This window comes from Chelonoidis abingdonii, chromosome 9 (assembly GCF_003597395.2).
Source record: "Chelonoidis abingdonii isolate Lonesome George chromosome 9, CheloAbing_2.0, whole genome shotgun sequence".
Classification (NCBI taxonomy): domain Eukaryota; kingdom Metazoa; phylum Chordata; order Testudines; family Testudinidae; genus Chelonoidis; species Chelonoidis abingdonii.
The window spans coordinates 38,325,694-38,347,284 of record NC_133777.1 but is presented as its reverse complement, the minus strand read 5'-3'; the positions used below and the strand labels follow the sequence as shown (position 1 = coordinate 38,347,284).

General features: G+C 53.6%; 2 protein-coding genes across 2 annotated transcripts in view; both read right to left on the bottom strand.

Annotated features, from left to right (window-relative positions):
- Positions 1–6,670: 6,670 nt before the first annotated feature.
- On the bottom strand, positions 6,671–10,341 carry LOC116825524 (uncharacterized protein C16orf96). The gene is made up of 4 exons (XM_032781623.2): positions 10,214–10,341; positions 9,780–9,879; positions 9,053–9,142; positions 6,671–7,862 (listed from the first exon to the last, which is right to left on the bottom strand). Exons 1-4 carry the CDS (start codon positions 10,253–10,255, stop codon positions 7,723–7,725), a joined length of 372 nt encoding a protein of 123 aa, XP_032637514.2. The 5' UTR covers positions 10,256–10,341; the 3' UTR covers positions 6,671–7,722.
- LOC142045746 (uncharacterized protein C16orf96-like) overlaps positions 10,270–21,591 on the bottom strand; it is a 30,501-nt gene continuing 19,179 nt past the window's right edge. The window contains exons 7-14 of the mRNA XM_075069083.1: positions 20,791–20,901; positions 19,184–19,258; positions 16,557–16,721; positions 12,802–12,920; positions 11,634–11,696; positions 11,424–11,519; positions 10,320–10,391; positions 10,270–10,273 (exon numbers count right to left, since the gene is read on the bottom strand). Of these exons, the coding sequence (XP_074925184.1) occupies positions 10,270–10,273; positions 10,320–10,391; positions 11,424–11,519; positions 11,634–11,696; positions 12,802–12,920; positions 16,557–16,721; positions 19,184–19,258; positions 20,791–20,901 (705 nt within the window). The remainder of the gene's footprint in view (positions 10,274–10,319; positions 10,392–11,423; positions 11,520–11,633; positions 11,697–12,801; positions 12,921–16,556; positions 16,722–19,183; positions 19,259–20,790; positions 20,902–21,591) is intronic.

Genomic DNA, 21,591 nt, shown 5'->3' with positions numbered 1-21,591 from the left:
TGTATCAGATTCGGCAACAAAACAACCCAATTAACTTCAAGCTCCAGCTCCCTCAGAGTCCACCTGTATTCCTCCTCTCACTTCTAAAGCCCTACACTGAGAACACATCCCTATAGAGTCCAACCACTGCAAGAACATGTTGTTCATGAAGTCCTTGATTCTAAGATCAGTCAAGGTACCTGATGTAAGGTCCTAGGGACTAGAACCCAGGTCTACAGAGCCTGGGACAACTGATGTTCCCACAGCGCTATCAGGGGTCCTTGTAAAGATACAACTGGGGCACTCTGGAGAGTAGACACTCCAGGACGTACCACTCAAGAAACCCAGAGTGATGGTACCCTGTGGCCCTCTGATTGGCCAACTGCCCTATTTAACCCCAGGGGATGCCCTGGGAAGTTGTCTGGGCAATCACAGACTAGAGTTTACTTGGTCTCCAACTCTGACCCTGATTCTAGGCTGGTACTGCCTCTGATCTCCAGTCTCCAATCCTGGCCTGACTCTGACCCTAACTCTTGCTTATGGGACCTGGCTCTTGCAATTCCTCCTACAACTACTATCCCTGGTGGGCAGATCTCACCCTAGCTGTGACCGCCAACTCAGACCGTCTATGCGCCAGTCCCTTACAGTTTGTCCAGACCCACTTTTCACCTACTCTGTGGGAGCCCCTTGACAGAGATATGGAAGGGGCAGGTCTGCCATCACCCACTGGATCCCATGGGGTACTGGATCCCCAGGAGTGGATTGTGCAACTCCAAACCAAGAACTATCTGCTGCAGTCCCAAATGACACATCTCCTAGCAGAAAATCAGACACTCTGCAAGCAGCTAGCATGGTTCCAGGAGGAAAATTCTGTGCTCCAGGCCCGGGTTGGGCCACTACCCTCTGACCCAAGCCCCATGTTATCACTACCTGATTGTTTTGATGGGAGCCATGTTGGGATTCTTGAACCAATGCAGTCTCCCTTTCCTGCTCCGCCCTCGAATGTATCCAACTGACCAGGCCAGGGTGGGACTAGTGATCAATTTGCTTAGTGAAGAAGTGCTGGATTGGGCCTCCTAACTGCTGGAGCAGGGCAGCCTGGTGTTAAGAGACTGGAATGCCTCCCTGGGAGCATTGTTCATCATCCATAAGGACCTTGAATATCTGTGGAAGGCATGAGCCTTGAACCAAAACAGCTCAATTTGGCATTATTCTTCTCTCGGTTTGATTTTTGTCATCATCTATTGCCCTGGGAACCAGGAATGGGAAAGTTGATGCCTTATCTCAAAAGGGGTAATATTACCAAGAGGGTGAGGATCCTAACCAAGAGCCACCCTGTCTCCTAAAACCTTGTAATGTTCTCAGTGCCACACTACATCAAGACTTGCTTGATCTAATCTGGTCCACTTCGCAGGGCAATCCATTAGTCCAGGAGGTGACAGAACAGTCTGAGCAAACAAAAGCCAGAACCCAGATGCAACACTCCACACAGGATGGGATAACCTACCTCGATGGGTGCATATACCTTCCACCAGGGCACCCCCAGCTAGAAGTGCTCCATCTCTGCCATGACCCTCCATTGGCAGGCCACTTTAGCTACCTTAAGACCTTCCACGTGGCTTCCCATTTCTTCTGATGGCCATGTATGCAAGCCAAAGTCAGTCCAGGACAGCTAACTCTTGTGAGCTGTGTGCATACACCAAGATGCCACGTGCTAAGCCCCTTGGCACCCTAGTACCTCTGGAGATCCTATCTAGACCCTGGGCCTAAATCACCCTGAACTTCATTGTGACTCTGATGGCCTCACAGTGTTCTTGACTGTTGTAGATGAACTGATCATGTGGTTTATCTTCATGGGTTCCCAGACTGTATCACCTCAAACTGAGGCCTGCAATTTGTCTCATGCTGAAGTGCTCTGGCTAATCGACATTCGTGCTTTTACCTCCTCCACATACCATCCCCAGACAGACAGGAAGCCAGAGAGGGTAAACCAAGTAGAAGAGCAATACCTGAAAAGCTTTGTCAACTACCATAAAGACAACTGGTTCTTCCTCCTTCTGTATGCTGAGTTCTCATACAACAATGCATTGTCCCTTCTTTGCCAATTATGGTTTCCACTCTCACTTCCACCCAGCCTTGCCAGCAGTCTCCCTGAACCCTGCAGCTGCCAACTGGATCCAGCAAATTCACCATATCCAGGAGGAGCTTAAGGACCACTTTGGAGATGTGTAAAGGGGCTATCCTTGACTCTAGAGGGAGAGACTGTACTATCTAAGCAACTGGAAGGCTACGGTCCTGTAAAGTGCTCCTGGGAACCTTCTGTCCATGCTCCTGACCTGGTAGAAAGGTTTAATCAAGACCACCCAGATAAACTGAGTCCAGCACCCACCCAGAGGAGGGTTATGTAAGGATCGGGGGACTAGAATCTGGGTCTGTACAACCTGGGACAGCTGATATTCCCACAGTGCCACCAGGAGACTGCATAGAAGCACAGCTGGGGACACTGTGGAGAGAAGGTGCCACAGGAAGTACCACCCAAGACACCCAGATTGATAGTACCCTGTAGCCTGCTGATTGGCTAACTGCCATATTAAACCGCAGGGTTGCCTGAAGTTGTCTGGGCAACCACACAAACTTTGGCCTGTTGCAACACTAGACTTTGCCTGATCTCTGGTCTCTGACTCCAGCCTGACTCTGACTTTGCCTCCTGATACTAGTCTCTGATCTCCAACCCTGGCCTGACTCTGAACCTTATTCTTGCTTATGGGACCTGGCTTTTGTGATTCTTCCAACTCCTTCTTGGCAACTGCATTCCCTGGTGGTCAGACCTCAGCTGTGACCACTAGCCCAGACCCCGGTCCCATACATTGGGAAGGTTATGTCCCAGAGGAACATACTTGGGAGCCAGCTGAAAATGTTCATGCTCTTGCCCTGGTTCAAGCCTTCCATAGGAGTGCCCCTGAGAAACCTGGACCAACATTGCCTGGTGAGGGATGCCCCTAGGGGAGGGGTTGATGTCATGACTCCGGGGTCTTGAAACCAAGTTTGTAGGAGCAGCCATGCTCAACCCTCCATCTAGCAGCCTGCTGACAACCACTTGCCTAGGACCCACGAAGCCAAGCCCCAGTTTGAGACTCTGCCCCCGAGATCCTATTGGAAGAATCCCAGAGCAGCTAATTGGCCTGCTGGCTCTACTTAAGCCAGCAGCAAGAACAGAAAGCTGTCCGAGCATCTGGGCTCCACCCTGCTCTGGACTGTGTGCTTTGTGTTTCCCATGCCTGCTCCCCTGGCCTGACTTCCAGGCACCCTGGCCCTACGTGACGTCTGGCATCTGATTGTGGTTCCTGACCTCCAGTTTGTCACCTACCTCTGACCCTCTGGCTCTTGACTTGTGGTTCTCATCTCCCGCTAGCCTGACCCACCTGACTCTTGGCTCCCATCTCGTGACTGTGGACTCTGACTACTGGATTGGCTGCCCATGACCTGGCCATGACATTAATCCAATTCCTTTTCATTTGACTGCCCAGGTGACTTTGAACTGACTGTAAACACACGGCTCATTTCCAGTGAACTCGACTGAAATGCCCACCTGATTTCCTACTGTAGGCAAGGCCCTAGGCTGCCCTGTGCTCCCCACATGGCTTAAGGGTTTCTCATTCTGGGCCATCTCTGCTTTCAGGGTCCCTGATTTCCCAGGGTGTGGGGGAAGCCCAACCCCAGGTAAAGTCAAGGAGGACAGCAGGTCCTTAGTGCCTCTGGGAACCAGCGTGCCATGTCTCAGGTTGGGCACTGGGGGGACAAGGCACCTAAAATCAGTGTCACTTGGCCTTCCCCTCCTCGCTGCTGGGCCCTACTCTGCTGGGCTGCTGGCCCTGCAGCAGGGCACCATGGGACAGTGCAGCAGGGCTGCTTTGCCCCACATGCCTGGCATATTAGGCAGCAATGAATATTTTTTTAAGGCATCTCGGTGTAATTTTTCCCCCTGTATATTAAAGATTCCCCATGACATAATGTGGAGGTGCAGGACTGTTGGGAAAGGGGATGCGTCACTATGCTGAGGGCTAGATTAGCAAGGGTACAAGTACTTAGCTGGACCTTCCAGGGCATCTCTGCCCCGTATGCTAGTGGTTTTCAAACTTTTTTTTCTGGCGACCCAGTTGAAGAAAATTGTAGATGCCCATGACCCAATGGAGCTGGGGATGAGGGGTTTGGGTGTGGGAGGGGCTCAGGGCTTAAGAAGAGGGTTGGGGTGCAGGGGTGAGGGCTGTGGGTGGGGCTGAGAATGAGGGGTTCAGGGTGTGGGAGGGGGCTCTGGGCTGGGGCAAGGGGTTGGGGTGCGGGAGGGGGTCAGGCTCTGGGCTGGGGGTGCAGGCTTTGGGGTGGGGCTGGGGATGAGGGGTTTGGGGTGCAGGAAGGGAATCCGGGTTTAGGGTGGGGCTCAGGGCTGGGGCAGAGGATTGGGTCACGGAGTTGGGTCTTGGGCTTACTGTGTGTAGCTCCCAGTTAGCGGTGCAGCGGGAGTTCCCAGCCAATGGGAATGCAGAGCTGGTGCTGAGGGCAGGGGCTTCCACGCCTAGGAGCTAGACCTGCTGCTGGCCACTTCCAGGGCGCAGCGTGGTGTCAGAACAGGTAGGGACTAGCCTGCCTTAGGCGGGCAGCACCGCCGACGGGATTTTTACCAGCAGGTCAGAGGTGCTCACCATAACTGTTGCGACCCAGTGCCTTCACCGGTGGCAAGTTATATGGGCCTGTGGTGCCCATGCTCCACCAATATTCAGGAATGTGGGCCCAGCTCCACCAATGTTTGGGCTTATATTTTCAGAGCCATCCCATCCATAGGACGGATCGAGGCAACCGCCCCGGGCCCTGCTCTTCAGGGGGACATGGGGGCCAGGGCAGCCTGGGGGATTAGCTGGGGGGAGGAGTCTGGCGCCCGCAGCAAGTGACCCGGCTCCAGTCTGCCCTGCTCTGCTCCACTCCACCTCTTCCTGCCTCTGGTCTCTCCTGGCCCCACTCTGCCCCTTCCCCCAAGGCGCCACCTCTTCCCACCCATTCCATAGTGCAGGGGCAGGACAGTTGCCCCGGTCCATCCTATGGACTGGACGGCTCTGCTGGACCTGTTCTGGACACCACCAAAAATTATATAAACCTGGCACCTCATTGGGCCAACCTCAACCTCTTGCTCTGTTGTGAAATGGGTCGGGATTGTGTTGAAATGTCCTGGAAGGCAGGAGGGGGGAGCCAGCTTCAAGGCCCTGCTCTGCCTGACTCAGAGCAGATTTTTTTTATCCCAGGCCACTCAGAACCAGGCAGTACAGGAACTTACACCCAGGGCTCCCCCAGGCTAGTGCCTGAGCCACCAGGCCATAGTGCCTGAGAGATGCTCTGGCTGAGCCAGAAGTGACACTGGTGGTGCCCACGCTTCGCACAACAGGCGCCACTTGCCAGGCTGAATTTTATAAATGCGATTTCCACTCTGTGCGGGTGTAGGCCTGACACGCTGCCAGTGGCTGGCAGGGACGCACTGCATGGCCGTCCTCTTGTCTTCTGCTCTCTGTGTTTGCTTGACAAGGACACTTGTTCCCAGAACAACATGTGCCTTGGCTCTGTCAGAGGGAGCCCAGAATTAAATATCAATGCTTCTGCACCTCAGCAATGCTGCTGCCACTGGTTGCATGCATTGGTGCTGGCATTGCTCCAGGACCAGATCTCACAGCCCAATGGACCATGACAGTAGCCACAGACTCTGCTCCATGGGGCTCTGTTATGTTGCTTTGGAGGACCCAGATCTCAGTTCCCTCTCAGGTACAACCCCTCCAGATTCAAGTGCTCTCAGTCTTTCCCAGCTAGCTTTCCCCAGCTACAAGCACCAACACTGCAGGCCTGACTGGTGGGCAAAAGCACGCCGTTCTCTCAGAAGTGCAGGGCTGTGCAGATGCCTGGGAGCCAGGATCGCCTGCATTCTAATCCCATTTCTCCCACCAACTCCTCCTTATAGCCCTGGGCAAGTCACTTCACCTGTCTCCACCTTTTCTCTCCCACCCGTAATGGGGGGACAATTGGGGTACATGAGTGTAAGCAAAGGCAGAACTCGTCCCAGATAGGAGAGACAGAGTCTAGTGATTTCAAACCATTGCAGCCAGAGAAATGCCTTCCTCAGTGTGTAGGGGGAACATGGCATTGGACTGACATGCTCCCCCTGAGGCCACAAAACAGGGACAGCACCAATGTGCCTCACTGCTCTGTCACCACAGCTCTCTTGTCCTTGGCCTCACTGGTCTGGTGTGACACTGAATACTACAAGATGGACCAAAGCTAGCACAAAGCTGCAAGGTGGGAACAGCTTTTCTCTTGCCATGCTTGGGCTGGATTAGAACCTCTGACCTTGAGACAAAGGGCTGGCTACTGATCTCATGCTGGTGTAACTCCTGTCACTTTGGGATTTACTCTGGTATAAACAAGGTCAGTGTTGGCCCCAATGGCTCTGCAGGCATAGGCCACAAGATGCTACTCTTGGTAAGAGAAGATGTCCCTAGCCATCCGTCATGCCCTCTGGCCCACCGCCCAGGCCTCAGTGAGCATGTGATCAGTAACCTGTCCCCACCCGCAGTGGGGCTCTCGCCTCGGTACCAGCAAGAAATGATCCCACCCAAAGCCACTTAGAAAAGTAAAAACTTTATGGAGTTCCTTAAGTTAGTCTGTCGTGAATGCACAGCTGCGAGGGCGGCCAGCAGCTCCGGGGCACCTGCTTTCCAAGCTCAGTGCTGGGAGGGAAAAGGGGAGTGTGTTTGCAGGCCAAACCAAAGGATCCCTGCTGGATCTGGCGAGCGGACAGGCCCAGGCGCAGCAAGCCAAGCTGGCGCTGTCTGGTGGAGGCCTGCACATGCCACGCTCGGGCTCTTGTTCAGAACCCCAGGCCTTGGCGCTTCGTGGATCCAGGTGAGCCATGTAGTGATGCACCCCGCTGGAGGTTCATATCCTCATGTGCCAGGACTGCTGCACTTGGTGGAGGGACCCAGTTTGTTGGAGCCGTATGGGGCCCTGGAAGTGACGTAGCAGGAGCCTGCTGGTCTAGTGGTGGCAGGACAGAGGGAGGGAATTCTCCTGGGAACCCAGTTAAGGGTGATGGAGGGATGCAAACCAGCTGTGTAAGGACCAGAGATCTCCCACTGCAGATCCAGAGGAGCTCCTGTGACTTCAATGCAACACATCTGGGCCTGAGTGATCATTATAATGATTCAACAGCCAAGCTAGCCACAGGCCCCTGAGCAGGGCAGCCTTTGGGACTCGTCACAAGCTCCCATGGCCTGGGGAATCCTGCTGGTAGGGCGGTTGGCTCAGCTCTGCCCCAGGGGTCCCACTGTGCCTCGTGGATCCTGGCTGAGATGCTGTGTTAATGCAGAGATTATAACGAGGTGACACATGCGGCCAGGGGCAGCCCTCCTAGCCCCCATCCTGGCCCCCGCATGGCTGCCCCCAGCAGAGCTCCTGGTGAAGCTGATGGCTGGTGAGTCCCTGCTGCATGGAGCGTGCCCTGCCCAGCAGAAACCCCTCTCGTTGGCCCGGTTGTAAGGGAGACGGTGGGTCTGGTCTGCTGGCGGTGCTGTCCAACGGCCATGTTCTGCAGGAACGCCTGGCGATGGCTGTCCTGCGTAGTGACGTAGCACAGTATTTACACAAGGAATGGTGGGTAAAGGAAGGGGTGGGGGCAGGGTCTGTGGAGCTGCCACAGTCCCTTGTGGCTCACAGGCCAGCCACCCCCCCCTCGCTTGGCAGCTGTCCCGGGGGGAGCTCGGTCTTCACCCGCACGGTGCAGGCTGGCAGCTCCTGGGCAAGCTGCGACTTGCTCCCTGCGGACGTGGCCCTCATCCGGATGACAGAGGCTGCAAAACATGGAGGGAAGAAAACACACTCAGCCCATGAGCTGGGTGACTCAAGGCACCCCCAGGCCCAGGGAGTCATGGCTACCAGCTGGCAAGGGGGTGCTTTATAGCCACCCCTGGAGTTCAAGGGGGTGAGACAGAGAAGACTGCCCACCCCCAAGTTCCCTGGCAGCCTGGGGTAGAGGGTGGAGCTTGTCCACAGGGGATGCTGTGTGGAGGCTCCAGGGATCTGCCTCCCCTCACTCAGCTATGACTCTGCCCAGGGGACAATGAGCTGAGTGGGCCAGAGCCAACAGTGATGTGACGGCTGTTGCGAGCTAGAGCCAGGGCCTGGTTCCTGCCCCCTCTTTAGCGCTGACTTCAGTGAGGTTCCTCTGGTGGCCTCGCGTGCAGCTGGTACAGCCACACCACTCTCACCACCAGAAGCTGCCTGGTACCACGGCAAGGCACTCACTGTGCATGTCATAGATGCTGGGTTGGCCAACCCCACCCTCTGACATCGACAAGGATGGCAGCCCCCAGGTCCACCTGAGAGACCCGCGTCCCCAGCGGGGTATGCCGGCCACTGGGCAAGGGCGGCTGGAGCTCTGTGCTGCTCCAGGGCAGCAAGCCGGCCGACTGGCCTAGCAGCTCGCTCTCCTCTCCACTGCCTGCAAGTCTCTGAAGCTCAGATCGACACTGCATAGTTGCAGACTCGCTCCTGGATTTGCTCCAGACTGTCTCCAGACCCTGCCCCTCCTCCCTTTAGTCTCCTCCCTGCTGCCTCTGCTCATCCAGAACACACTCACTCTGCGCTGCTGCACAACCCTCCCCACAATCCCCCACTCCCTTGGTGCGAGAGCCTTCTGCACTGCAGCCACTGCCACATCTCCAGAGAATGTCACGCCCCCATCCGTCAGGTCTTTCCTACTGCCCCTTGCCCATGCCCGGCTTCCTCCGCCTGCATTCCCCGACTCTACACAGCTTGTGTGCAGGCTAGTACACAAGAACGGTGTCGCACTGTGTGACTCTGGCTGTTCCCAATGTCATGAGCCTGCCAGATGCACTCCCCCTGCCATCACAGGCACGTATTTCACTGTGCACTCACAGAGCAGAGCTCTGGAGCCAGGAGCCACTCTAAATGCCAGCCAGGAGAGGCAGGCCCTGGCCAGCCCCTCGGAATGCCACCCTGCAGGGACACCAGCACTCACATGCATACGGTGACACATAGTGGCTGCCATAGGTGGCAGAGCGGGTCCTTTCCATCCCATGTTTGGAGGGTGGCCGGGGGGTCTTTGCTTCTGCAGAGTGAAGAATTGAAAGAGACCGGTTAGCGTGGCAAGAGGCCAAAGCCAGGTCCAAGCAGTACGGGGAGTGCAGGGAGGCCAGCCCAGCAGAGATATCCCCAGGACAGAGCAAGACTGGGGGTGCATGGCTACTAGGAGGAGATCTCACCTCTGAGCAGCCATCTTGTGCTCTGGCTCTGTGTGTATGGAGCAGGGTGAGGCCAGGGATTCATGTGAAGCCCCCATGGGAATGTCTGAGTTGCTGTCCACACAGCACTCCCCACAGCACCTTTCCGAGGCTCTGCTCATGCCTCATGGCCTCACTCAGCAGGGCTGGGCACACGGCGGATGTCCATCAGGTACCCCGCAGCGCCCAAACTGCCCAGTCCAGGGGGCTGCACTGGGAACCCACTAAGGCCACTTAGAATGTGTATACAATGGAGCTGATTGCAGCCCCCTTCATCTTCAGGGGCACCCATGCTGACTACAGATCCCAGCATGCAATGCTCCATTTTGGGCGGAGTAGTTTGAGTGTCTGGAGCTAGTGCGTTGAACGCTGGGGGTGGGGTCATCTGCGCATCTCCACTCTAAAAGTGCAAGTGGCCCCAGCTGTCCCACACCCTCTACCAGAGGAGCTGCCCCTCCAACCAACCTGATAACTCCCTCTCCAGAGAGACACTCCGGTTTGCCAGCTGTGAGCTCACCCTGCCCTTGTAGAGAACTCCGTTGATGCCCAGGATATCCACTTCACTCTGCAAGGAAGAACACAATGTGCATGGAGATCTGACCTGAACATTGCTCTCTTCACACCAGGCACCCCGACATCCTCCCTGCTGCTAATCTCTTCCTCTCCCCCCCCGCTCGCCACTGCCTGCCTTAACCCTCTCACCCACAGCCACTGCCCTTCCTGCCCCACTGCTAGATCAATCCCCTCCAGCAGGTTCTCCTGGTGGCTCCATCTCCCCATGTTGGCCCTCGACTTGATGCTCCAGTGGAGAAGTGGCCCCAAGCCAATTGGTCTAAGGGAAGTGCTGTGCTGAGGTTAGCATGGGAGGGGAACACACAGGGCAACACGGGCTGGCTTACGTTATCATAGGTGAGGACTGTTGGGTCTCCGTAGGGGTACATGGTGGTAAGAGCCTTCACCTTGGACAATCGCTTGATGGGGTAGGCAGCATGTGCCTGGCATTGCCAGCACTGCTCGGAGGAGAGCTGCCCATGCCTCGTCATTTCACGTCCATCATTGCTCTCTACAGCTTGCTCCCTGGGGAAGGAGAAAGCAGGCAGTTTGCTGCAGAACCCTGACCTTGCCCAGCCAAGAATCAGCCAGTCTCCTAGAGGAAAACAGATGAGCAGGGACCTGCATGGATCTTGGAATCTAGCCAGCCTGTGCTCCCGGGAACCTGGAGCTCCCTTGGACTGGCTCAGGGAGTTTCAGAGAGCTGGAAAGAAGCAGCTAGTGCTCTAAAGAGAGAGAGAAATTTCATGCTAAGCCAAGTGCTTCAGAGGTGACGTGTTGGTGTCCGTTCCCTCGGGCTGCAGATGGGTGTCAGCACCAGCAGGGGTCAGGCCTGCAGCAAGGCGACAGCTCTACAATCTGGTTAAAGTTCCCAGTGGGTGAGGAGTTTCTCCCCAGGTCAGAGCAGCAGGGGTGCGACAGCAGGTTTGGGCCCCGGTGAAAAAAATTTTCGGGTCCTCCAGCCTTCCGGACTGCCGAGCCCCGATAATTTGTTCCGGCTTCTCCCCTCTCTTGTCAGCCCTGCAGAGCAGTGCCCTGGGGTAGGGCATGCGAGAGCAAGGGTACGTAAACCTACTGCCCGTGGCAGGTGTCTTGCAGAAGTGACATCCACTGGCAGTGCAGGAGCCCTGTGGCAGGGACTGGGAACCCAGTTCCGCTCCTGCTCAAGTCACTCACAGGATTGAAATACAGGCCCTTGCCTCGCCTGACACAAGGGCTGAGCCAGGTGCCTGACCCCAGCAGGGCAGAGAGCATCTAGCACCCAGTGCTGGGGCACTGCTGAAAGGAGGCAAGTGGCTTAGCATGAGCCTGTAACGGGACTGCAAGTCTTCAGAGTGAGAGAGGGGCCGATTCAGGTGCCCTGGCGAGCCAGTTGGTGAGCCGGTCACCCAAATTAGAGGGCTGGGAAGTACATGGGCAGCATGTGAGGAGTCCGCCATGCAGGCCCAGGAGCAGCCAGGTACATGGCACGTCCCTCGTCAGACGCAACTGCACGAGAGGAGCCTCCTGGCTGGTTTAGCCGTGCTGGGACCTGCAGCTCCCTGGGGAATTGCTCACCTTGCTCGCTGCTGAAGTGCCAGGTACTCGTAACCGTTGGCACTAGCCGGACGGGGCCTGGAGAGCAGATTTGCTTTTCGGACCGTCACCAGGTGCCTGCACGAAAGTAATGGTATGAAAAAAAGTCAAACAGTGCCCTCTAGTGGAAACACCCTGTGCTCACTTGGCTCAGCCAGAACGGCAGGAAATGGGGCATTGCTTGATACTCACGGCCCAGTCATCATAGCCACGGGTCTGTCACAGGAAATGCACTTCACTCGTTCAAAGAGCTGCCTGAAACAGACACAGTGACTTGACTTATGCCATGGTTACGCTACGCTGTAGCCTATAGCAGAACTCACAGGTGGCACTGACTGTAGCTTATAAACACATTTATTTTGATTTGTATTACCGTAGCATCTGGAGATCCCAAATGAGATCAGGACCCTGGACATGAACAGTGAGAGCCAGTCCCTCCCCCAAAGAGCTTACACTGTACAAAGGGGAAGGAGGAACCAAAGTGGGGAAGTCACTTATTCAAGGTCCCTCAGCAGTTCAGGAGCAGAGCCAAGACCAGAAGCCAGGTCACCTGAGCACCAGCCCAGTGCTCTGTCAACTGGCCAGAGTGGCTTTCTAGAGCCCCCTCTATGAATCACCCCATGAGCTCAGGTTAGTGATTCTTGCCTTGGGCATGAGTAACAGAGGAAAGAGAAACATTAACTCCATTCTCCAAACAGTCTAGGTGAGACTGAGCATTTGCTGCAGGTGTTGAGGAGGCCAGTCTGTCCTTCTCTTTTGACACATGGGCCTTGTGTGGGGGAGCAACTGGAGGGGATGTGGAGCAGCTGCTCCAGTTTCACTGAGAACCTTGCAAGCTGCCAGGTTAAATCCTGAGCTTCAGGAGACAGCAGGACCTCCCATGACTAACGGTCTGTGACTGACTGCATGTGAAGCCAGAGTCTATCAAACATGATGCTGACAAGCCTGCTAGAATCCAGACCATTGGTCATGGCAGGGCTGGTGAAGTCCTGCCTGTACGCCCCTGTGTATACAATGCTCTCACAGCTGCCCTTGTCTTTAAAGGGAGGTGCCCAAAATTGATTACAGCTCCCAGCAGGCAATAGGGGCTCCATCATGGTGCAAGGATTTGGCAGCTAGCAGCAGGATGCAGCACTGCTTGCTGGGACTAGTGGTTCACTTGGCTGCATCTCTATGAATGTGCCTGCCTTTGGCTCCATTTTATCCAGCAAAGTGCAGCCCTTGACTCTGGGCTGCCTGCCCACACAGTCCTTGGCAGGGCACAGCCCACCTCCTCCTTTGTGATCTCTCCAGGGTAGAGCCAGAGGGAGGGCCCAATACTCCAGTCCCCTCCACAGGACCCTGCCTCTCACCCACTCACCTTTTAAAGCCAGCGGCACTGTCAGCATCAAAGTGGGGGCCCTCACTCAAATACTTCTTAATAAATTTCCACACTTCCTCCAGCTGCTTCCGCAGAGGGTCCAGGGCCATATGGTCCAACTGCATAGAGATGGGGGAGAGAGAAGCCTGGTGACCAAGAAAGGAGCCCTGCCAGCAGCAGCAGGCATCTGTCAGTCTGCACTTTACTCTCCCTGTAATGGAATGCTAAATTGTATTATACTGTTCAGCCATTAAATGGCACTGTCTGTAACAGATCTTATTTAAGCTAACCTCAGCCACACCTGGCAGAGCACTAAAGGATCTCATAGTGAACACATCTGATGTGTATCTCTCTGAGAAGTAAGCTCTGCAGTCAGTCCATATTTGATGCAGAAGCCTGACCTGCTAGTAGCATCCCTGCAATCTACCGCGTACAAGAAATACATGACATGGTGTCAGAAGTAAGCTAGTGCCAGAGGGGAACAAACAGAAGGAACAAAGCAACAAAGGTTGAAGGAGATCATCAACATGCCGCTCTTCAATGCCCCAGAGAACTTCAGTTTTGACAAACCCTCACAGTGGAAGCAGTATTTTGCAAGATTTCAAATTGCTACAAAGCCCCACCAGTTAACTGGAGATATACAGGTATCATTTTTAATTTATACTATGGGGAAGCAGGCAAAGCATATCTTTAAATCCTTTCAGTTTACTGAAGACAGGCACAAAGATGACTAGGAAAGGGTTCTGGCTATGTTTGATGCATACTTTATACCTCAGAGAAATGTGGTTTATGAAAGAGTATGTTTTCACCAGAGGATTCATTAACCATGGGAAAATATTGAATTTTTTATAAGAGTTCTGTGTACATTAGCTGAAAACTGATTTTGGGATTGCAGAACATGAAAATTGAACCCTAGCTACAGCTATACAGATAAAAAAGCAGTCTGAACTAGTCAGACAGCAGAATCAAAGGCAGGAGCAACTTGAAAAACCTGAAACTAGCTTAGAAGCTATAGACACACAGTTGATTGTTAAAAGTCATTATGAAACCCCTGAGGTAAGGAGAGAGAACTCCCAGGCTAAGAGGGTCAAATTCCAGCCTACGTACACACAGTGTAGAAAAAGTCATATCCCAAGAAATGAACCATGTCCAGCCAGAGACTCACAGACACAAAATAGGGACACTTTGCAGCTGTTTGCTGCACAAAAGCAGTCAGGGAGTTGACTCAAGTGTCATGGCTTCTGGGATCTATCACTTGTGATGATACAGAACCTGCCTGGAGAGTGAAACTGAATATTCATGGAAAGACTATTGACTTTAAAATTGACTCAGGAGCTGACAGTCATCTCAGAAGGGATTTACAATCACCTTGAACCCCTTCCAGAGCTGAAGTCATCTGACACCGCTCTGAATAGCCCTGGAGGTATTGTGAACTGCAAGGGCCAGTTCACCACAGAAACAACTTACAAAGACAAAAGCTGTGTATTCAGAATGTATGTGATCAAAGGACCGCAGAGTAAAAGCCTTCTCAGTTGCAGTGTGGCCCAGTGAGACAGGTGGAAGAACTCGATGGAATATTTTGTGATATTGGAATTTGAAAAGAGCTCCAGTACAAATCACCTGAATACACAATGCTAAACCCTACAACTGGCAGGCTTTCTATCCCATTACTTCATAAAGTGGAAAATGAGTTAAAGAGAACGGAGTGGATTGGAATATCAAGAAAATGTCTGAACCAACAGCATGGTGTGTCCCGCTGGTAGCGGTTACAAAGAAAAATGGAAAGATACAAATCTGTGTGGATCTGAAAAGACTTAATGAAGCAGTTGTCAGAGAAAAATATATCCTCCGAACATGGGATGACTTCCCCCCCAGAGTGAAAGGAGCTACAATATTCTCCAAAATGGATGTCTCAGATGGACTATGGCAAATTCCTTTAGCTAAAGAAAGTGCTAAACTGAGTATATTTATCACACCCTTTGGGGGATTTTGCATTTGAAGTTTACCTTTTGGGATTGCTAGTGCACCTGAATGTTTTCACAGAACGACAACAGAACTGTTAACGAACACACATGGAGCTGTAGTTTTCATGGACAATATTTTGGTATCTGGGTCTTCAATGGAAAGACAAGACAAAACCCTCAGCAAAGTCCTGAGCCTAATCAGTCAGTCCGGACTGAAGCTGAACAAGGAAAAGTGCAATTTCCACCTACCCCAAATAGGGGGTTTGGGACAGACAATAAGCAAAGATGGAAAAGTCCCTTCCTGCTGGTGGCAGAGCAGATAAGCCCATCAGTGCACAGTGCATCCAGCAGTGGTTAGAGAATGGAGCCCAGGCCTGTGCCCTTCCCTCTCCATCCCTGTGCCAGCTGAATGGATCCCTGTAGGGGTTCGGCCGGGACTCGTCCCCCTCATGTGTGGCTGGGAACCAGGCCGCCTCACTACTTAGGTCCGGTGAGTCGGGGAATTAGCCTGGCTGGGTGGCAAACAGTCAGCACCTCAGGCCCTCAGGCAGGGGCTGAGCGAAGAGTTTAATGTTAGCAAGCCCCGGCCCTGGGTCAGAATGGGGCAACGAACAGTCAGTGGCTCAGGACCTCAGGCAGGGCAGAGCAAACAGTTCAATAACAGGCCCAAGTCCTAGCTCCAAAGGACCAGGAAGGGGGGAGACGGCCACCCGCGAGTTGGGTGGCAGGGGGGACGCAGGCTCTCCCACTCCATTGTGTCCCAGCCCAGGGCCCTAGCAGCGGCAGAAGACCCACTGCTACATCAGTGGGGATCCTGGCCTGGGGATTGGCTCTAAATGTGCTGCAGCCAGACTCAGGTCGGCTGCCCCCGGGCTACTTCCTACCTCCCCCTCTAGAGGTACCTGCATCTGGATGGAGTCTTCCAAGGAGTCAAGTACCATGGGCTCCTCTGGGTACCCGGCGGGCGGTAGGCTTGGCAGCGCCTCTGGGTAACTTGCCAGCGGCAGGTTTACCAGCTTCTCCGGGGTCTGGTCAGCGTCTGGCCAGTCGTTGGGTTGGCCGCAAGCTGCAGGAGTCTCCCAACCGGGAGCTAGGCCACAGGTGTCTGGCTTCTCCGGCAGCCGGGCCTCTAGGGAGCTCTGGGGTTGGGCTTTTGTACTTCCTGTCCTGTGCCCTGACCTCTGGGGGGTGGGTGCAAGCTTCACCCACTTCGGCGTCCGGAGGGGGGCTCATCCCCCTTCGGGGCGGCTGGGAACCAGGCCGCCTCACTACAATCCCTCAGTGAGGTATCAGCACAGGACTTGAAAGCAGGGGCAGCACGCTCCCTCCGTAGGGAGACACCTGCCACATTAGTGCCCTGGGGCCAAGGCATCAGAGCTCGGAGCAGCCCTAGGGTAGAAGGGAGTATGTGGGCCAGATTCTGCTGCCATTGGGAGGGACTGCATTTACCCAAGTGGAACAGAGCCAGGCCTACCCTGCATGCTTCCTTGATCCCCTGCCCCTCACACAGAGGGGAGCTGGTTGGCCTGTCCCCATGCAGCATGCTGTTTATCCAGGGAGCGAGCTGCAGAGAAGGGGGGCAATAGGGAGAGTGATCCTGGTCTCACTCCAGTTTCACTCCAGCAGAGTCCGGTGTCTTTCCATTTACATGGTGTGAAAGGAAGATCAGGCTGATGGTGCTTTACACCCTGTTCAACTGCAGCTTGTACCTTAGGCCCCTCCCCCCACTTGCTCTGGAGTGCAGTGATTTCATGCGCTGGCCATTCCCTCCCTCCCCGGTGAAGCTGCTACCTTGGAATCCATGTCACTGAACAGCTTCTCCAGTGCCTTCTGCCAATCCTTGTCTTGCAGGGACATCTTCTGCAACAGATCCTGCATCATCTCGCTCAGCTGAGTGGTGGTGCTTTGCAGCTCCCCATGGTTCACCATGGCCTCCAGTGCACTCTTGTCTGCTTTCTAGTGGAGAGGCAGCATTTCAAAGGGCTCGTCCCATCCTAGGTGGCTGTGACGCAAGGACTCAGACCTGGTGGGTTTTGGGATTCCACTGCCCCTGCCCTATGGCTGCAGCCTACAAAGTGGATACCCTACAAGCTAGGATTTTCCCTCAGTTCAAGGGGTGGGGCCTGCAATTCTGGAGCAGAGGCTGCTGAGCTCTGTGTAGGCTGCCTGTGCAGCCTCACTAAGGACAGAGTTGGTTAACATGTGGGCAAAGGCACTGTAAGGGGTGTGAGCCAAGGGGCAGTTACTGTAAGGAAGCGGTTTCTAGAAGAATTCATAGAATCATAGAACTGGAAGGGACCTCGAGAGATCATCTAGTCCAGTCCCCTGCGCTCAAGGCAGGACTCAGTATTATCTAAACCATCCCTGGCAGATGTTTGTCCAACCTGCTCTAAAAAAATCCCCAATGATGGAGATTCCACAACCTCCCCAGGCAATTTATGCCAGTGCTTAACCACTCTGACAGTTAGGACATTTTTCCTAATGGCCAACCTAAACCATCCTTGCTGCAATTTAAGCCCATTGCCTCTTGTCCTATCCTCAGAAGTTAAGAAGAACAATTTTTTCCCCTCCTCCTTGTAACAACCTTTTATGTACTTGAAAACTGTTACGTCCCCTCTTAGTCTTCTCTTCTCCAGACTAAACAAATCCAATTTTTTCAATCTTCCGTCATAGGTCATGTTTTCTAGACCTTTAATCATTTTTGTTGCTCTTCTCTGGACTTTCTGCAGTTTGTCCACATCTTTCCTTAAATGTGGTGCCCAGAACTGGATACAATACTCCAGCTGAGGCCTAATCAGCGTGGAGAAGAGCAGAAGAATTACTTCTCGTGTCTTTCTTACAACACTCCTGCTAATACATCCCAGAATGATGTTTGCTTTTTTTGCAACAGTGTTACACTGTTGACTCATATTTAGCATGTGGTCCACTATGACCCCCAGATCCTTTTCTGCAGCGCTCCTTCCTAGGCAGTCATTTTTCATCTTGCATGTGTGCAACTGATTGTTCCTTCCTAAGTGGAGTACTTTGCATTTGTCTTTACTGAATTTTATCCTATTTACTTCAGACCATTTCTCCAGTTTATCCAGATCATTCTGAATTTTAATCCTATCCTCCAAAGCACTTGCAACCCCTCCCAGCTTGGTATTGTCCGCAAACTTATAAGTGTACTGTCTATGCCATTATCTAAATCATTGATGAAGATATTGAACAGAACCAGACTCAGAAATTTTAAGGCTGGTCCAGGTTCCTCAGGCCTCAGGGGCCAGACCAGTGGTGAGGAGCCAGGATTTATGTAATGAGAGACCTGGATTTTGTACCAACTTGCAGGGTCCCACCTCTCTTGCTTAGAGGGGATTAAGGGCCCAGTTCTACCAGGTGCTGCACAACCCCTGCACGGTGCTGCAAGCTTCCATCCAGGGCTGGCTCCAGGCCCCAGCACGCCAAGCGCGTGCTTGGGGCAGCATGCTGCAGGGGGCACTCTGCCGGTCACCAGGAGGGCAGCAGGTGGCTCTGGTGGACCTCCCGCAGGCGTGCCTGCAGAGGGTCCGCTGGTCCTGCGGCTCTGGTGGAGCATACGCAGGCATGCCTGCTGGAGGTCCACTGGAGCCACGGGACCGGCGACCGGCAGAGTGCCCCCCACAGTGTGCCGCCATGCTTGGGGCGGTGAAATGGCTAGAACTGCCCCTGCTCCCATCCTATCATGGAGGGAGAGGATGGAGACAGGCAGTGGTGACAGGGCATGGCTAGGGTCCAGAGCATGAAAAGAGGGGCAGATCCCTGGGGCTCAGTCAGAGACGGGTGGTGTCCCTGACCCAGGCAAGAACAGAAAAGGTTAAATGCCTAGCACTGATGCCCTGGTCCTAAAGCAACAGAGGTACCTATCTTCCTTCTTCTCCCTAGATGACTAGGCTACACTTCAAAAGAATGCCTGGACCCAGCTCCATTCACAGCAGGAGAGAGAGAGAAATAGAGATACTGAGAAATTCATCTCAGCTATAGTGGAGGGAACGCCTCCTGTTCAGAGACCAGGTGGTCGCAGCGCCCCCTGTGAGCCCACAAAGAGAGCAGCGACTGGGGCTAACTGAGATCCCCCAGGAAAGACTGGGCCACTCCACACACCATGGTCAGAATTTAAAGTCCAGGTACCAGGCTTGCAGCTGCTAGGATTTATTCCCTTTGCTGGATTCTTTCCTGTGCTCTTTCCTAAGCTTCAGGACCTGCCCGCATGGGGTGAGATAAGTGCCAGGCTGGTGCCCTGCAAGTTCAAGGGCACCATCGGGAGAAATGTGTTCTGTGCCTGGGCCATTTGTGCAGTGAACGCTGAGCTGGAAACCTGTACTGCAAGGCCAAACATATATGGGGGAGGAGGGAATAAACCCTTAGCCCTGAGATCGGTGCCGCAGGGTGTCTCCACTCACCACGTTCATCTCCTGCTCCAGCAGCGCTTTGTCTGCTTTATTCAGGTCCAGCTGCTGAACCATCGCCCGCAGGTTCTGTGGGCAGGCAAAACACACTGTTGTCGTCAAGCATTTCCTAGATGCTTAGGCCAGAAGGGACCACTACGATCCTCTAGTCTAGTCTGTATAATTCAGGGTAGAGAGCCTCACCTTCCTGTGTCCAGCCCAGGAACTCAGGGCTGAATGAGACAGCTGTTTTACAAAGAGATGTCCAATCATGATTTAAGCTTCAAGGGATGGAGAATCCACCAGGTCCCTGGGCAAGTTGTGTCAATAGTTAATTCCCTCATTTAAAAAAAAGTCTGAATTTGTCTAGCTTTAGCTTCAAGACACTGGGTCTCTCTCACTCTACCTGTATCTGCTGGATTAAATCAGAAACCCTCCTCCCCATGTAGACTCTTGGAAGCCATGATCAAGTTACTCTTTAACCATCTTTTTGATAAGCTAAACAGACTGTGCTTCTTTAGTCTCTCACTGGCCCTCAGCTCTGCCTCATTCTTCTCCTATAATGTCAAGCTGCCTGTATGTGTCAGTCCTGGCAGAGACAGTGAGCACAGAAATTCAGGGCCAACCAAACCACAGGGGGGTGGCGGATGCTAGGGTCACAAATCATCCCACAGTCTCTGACCATGAGTGGCAAGAACTGGCCATGCCATTTTCCCACCCATCTGGGCATCTCGTGCCCCATCTACCCCCTGGCACAGTGGGGTTTGTGGCATTCCCACAAGACACAGTGACAAGGAGCACGGGCTGAGCTGCATCTGCGCTGCTGCTTTTCTCACCACATGACCATACGCAGGGCCGGCTCCAGGGTTTTTGCCGCCTCAAACAAAAAAAAAAAAAGCCGCGATCGCGATCAGCTCTACCACCACTACTTCAGTCTTCAGCGGCAATTCGGCGGCTGGTCCTTCGCTCTGAGAGGAACTGAGGGATCTGCCACCAAATTGACGCCGAAAAGCCGGACGTGCCGCCCCTCACCGTTAGCCAACCCAAGCACCTGCTTGCTGGGCTGGTGCCTGGAGCCAGCCCAGACCATACATCAGCCATGTTTGTGCTGCAGCCCTACCAAGCTGCCTAACTGTGTTTGTCCCAGTGCCTTCTGGGAAATCTGGGCAGCTCTCCCTTCGTGCCTGGTGCATGCAGTACATGTGGCATTCCATGAGTCATGAAGGGCCCAAGGAAAAACCTCATTCAAACTATTTAACCCCCTCTCCCATCCCTATGAGGTCCCAAAGCAGCCAGAAGCCAGTTTCCTGAGCAAAAGTGCCTGGGATCAAGAACCCAGAATTTTCCCTGGTTAGGGCCAAATTGTTGCTCATGTGTGCACATGTGTGAGGAGGACAAAGGCACAAGAAGCCTTCTTCTCCCGCTTGCTTCCCCCACATGGGGGCAGGCCACAGGCTGTCCCTGCTGGAGCCCTGGTGGGCACTGGCCTCCCCTATGGTGGTGCGGGAGGCTCTGTGAACAGCAAGACTGGTCAGACACACACAAGGGGCCCTGTGCCTGGCTGCCTTCCCATGACCCCTCCTTGGGTGGTGCCTGGAAGGTCGCAGTGGGTTTGCTCTTACCTGGAAATCCCCCATGCTGCTCAGCAGCCTCTCCGAGCCTTTCTGCAGCTTCTCGTACTGCTCCTTCAGCTTCTGTACCTGGGCCAGCAAGTCCCTCTGAAACTCCCTCCCCTGAAGAGAGCAAGGCACAGTGCCATCTCAGACACCCAGCACAGCGATCGCCACCTCATGGCCTCTAAAGTTAAGGCTGCCACGCAGCTTCCCTCCAACGCCCGGCTTTCAGATGCTCTAACTTCAGGAATTCCCCACACGCCTAGATGGGTCAAATGTGAAACATGAAGCCTTGCAAGGATGAGACCTCACTGGGGGCCAGTGGATGGATTTCATAGAGTAAAGCTGACATAGGCTGGATGGGACCCTTTAGGAGATAATGGTCCAGCCTACCTGTGCCTCATTAACAGCCTTTCAAATAGGGCCTGGTAGAGGGCAGCTGGTCTCTATAAAGAGCCAGAGAGGAACAAGAAAGTGTGCAGATGGGAATAGGTACATCCCTTTTTGCAGATGACTGTGCTCTAGGGACTAAGCATAAAAGACTTAAAGTAACCACAGAAAGACAAATGAGAAACTCCAGAGCATTTCCAAGTGGGGAAATGATTAGGGATTGACATTCTCACTTACAAAAACCAGGGGAATGATTTTAACGAGGAAGAAAATTTGGGAAGAATGGGACTTATTTTTTTATGGTGAAAAAATTCAGATAGTTCAAAAGTTGATGTTCCTAGGAGGAGTGTTTGATAATAAATTAACTTGGAAAGGTCCCATAGATAATCTCATACAGAAGTGTAAAAGTTGGATGAAGTT

What these genes read in the sequence shown, in the direction of transcription:
- LOC116825524 (XM_032781623.2), bottom strand. Translation starts at nt 10,255, where the DNA reads ATGTACCCCTACGGAGACCCAACAGTCCTCACCTATGATAAC. An exon ending in TCTGGAGAGGGAGTTATCAG is followed by an intron (nt 9,143 to 9,779) that starts GTTGGTTGGAGG and finishes TTCACTCTGCAG; the next exon opens with AAGCAAAGACCCCCCGGCCA. An exon ending in CTATGTGTCACCGTATGCAT is followed by an intron (nt 7,863 to 9,052) that starts GTGAGTGCTGGT and finishes CATGTTTTGCAG; the next exon opens with CCTCTGTCATCCGGATGAGG.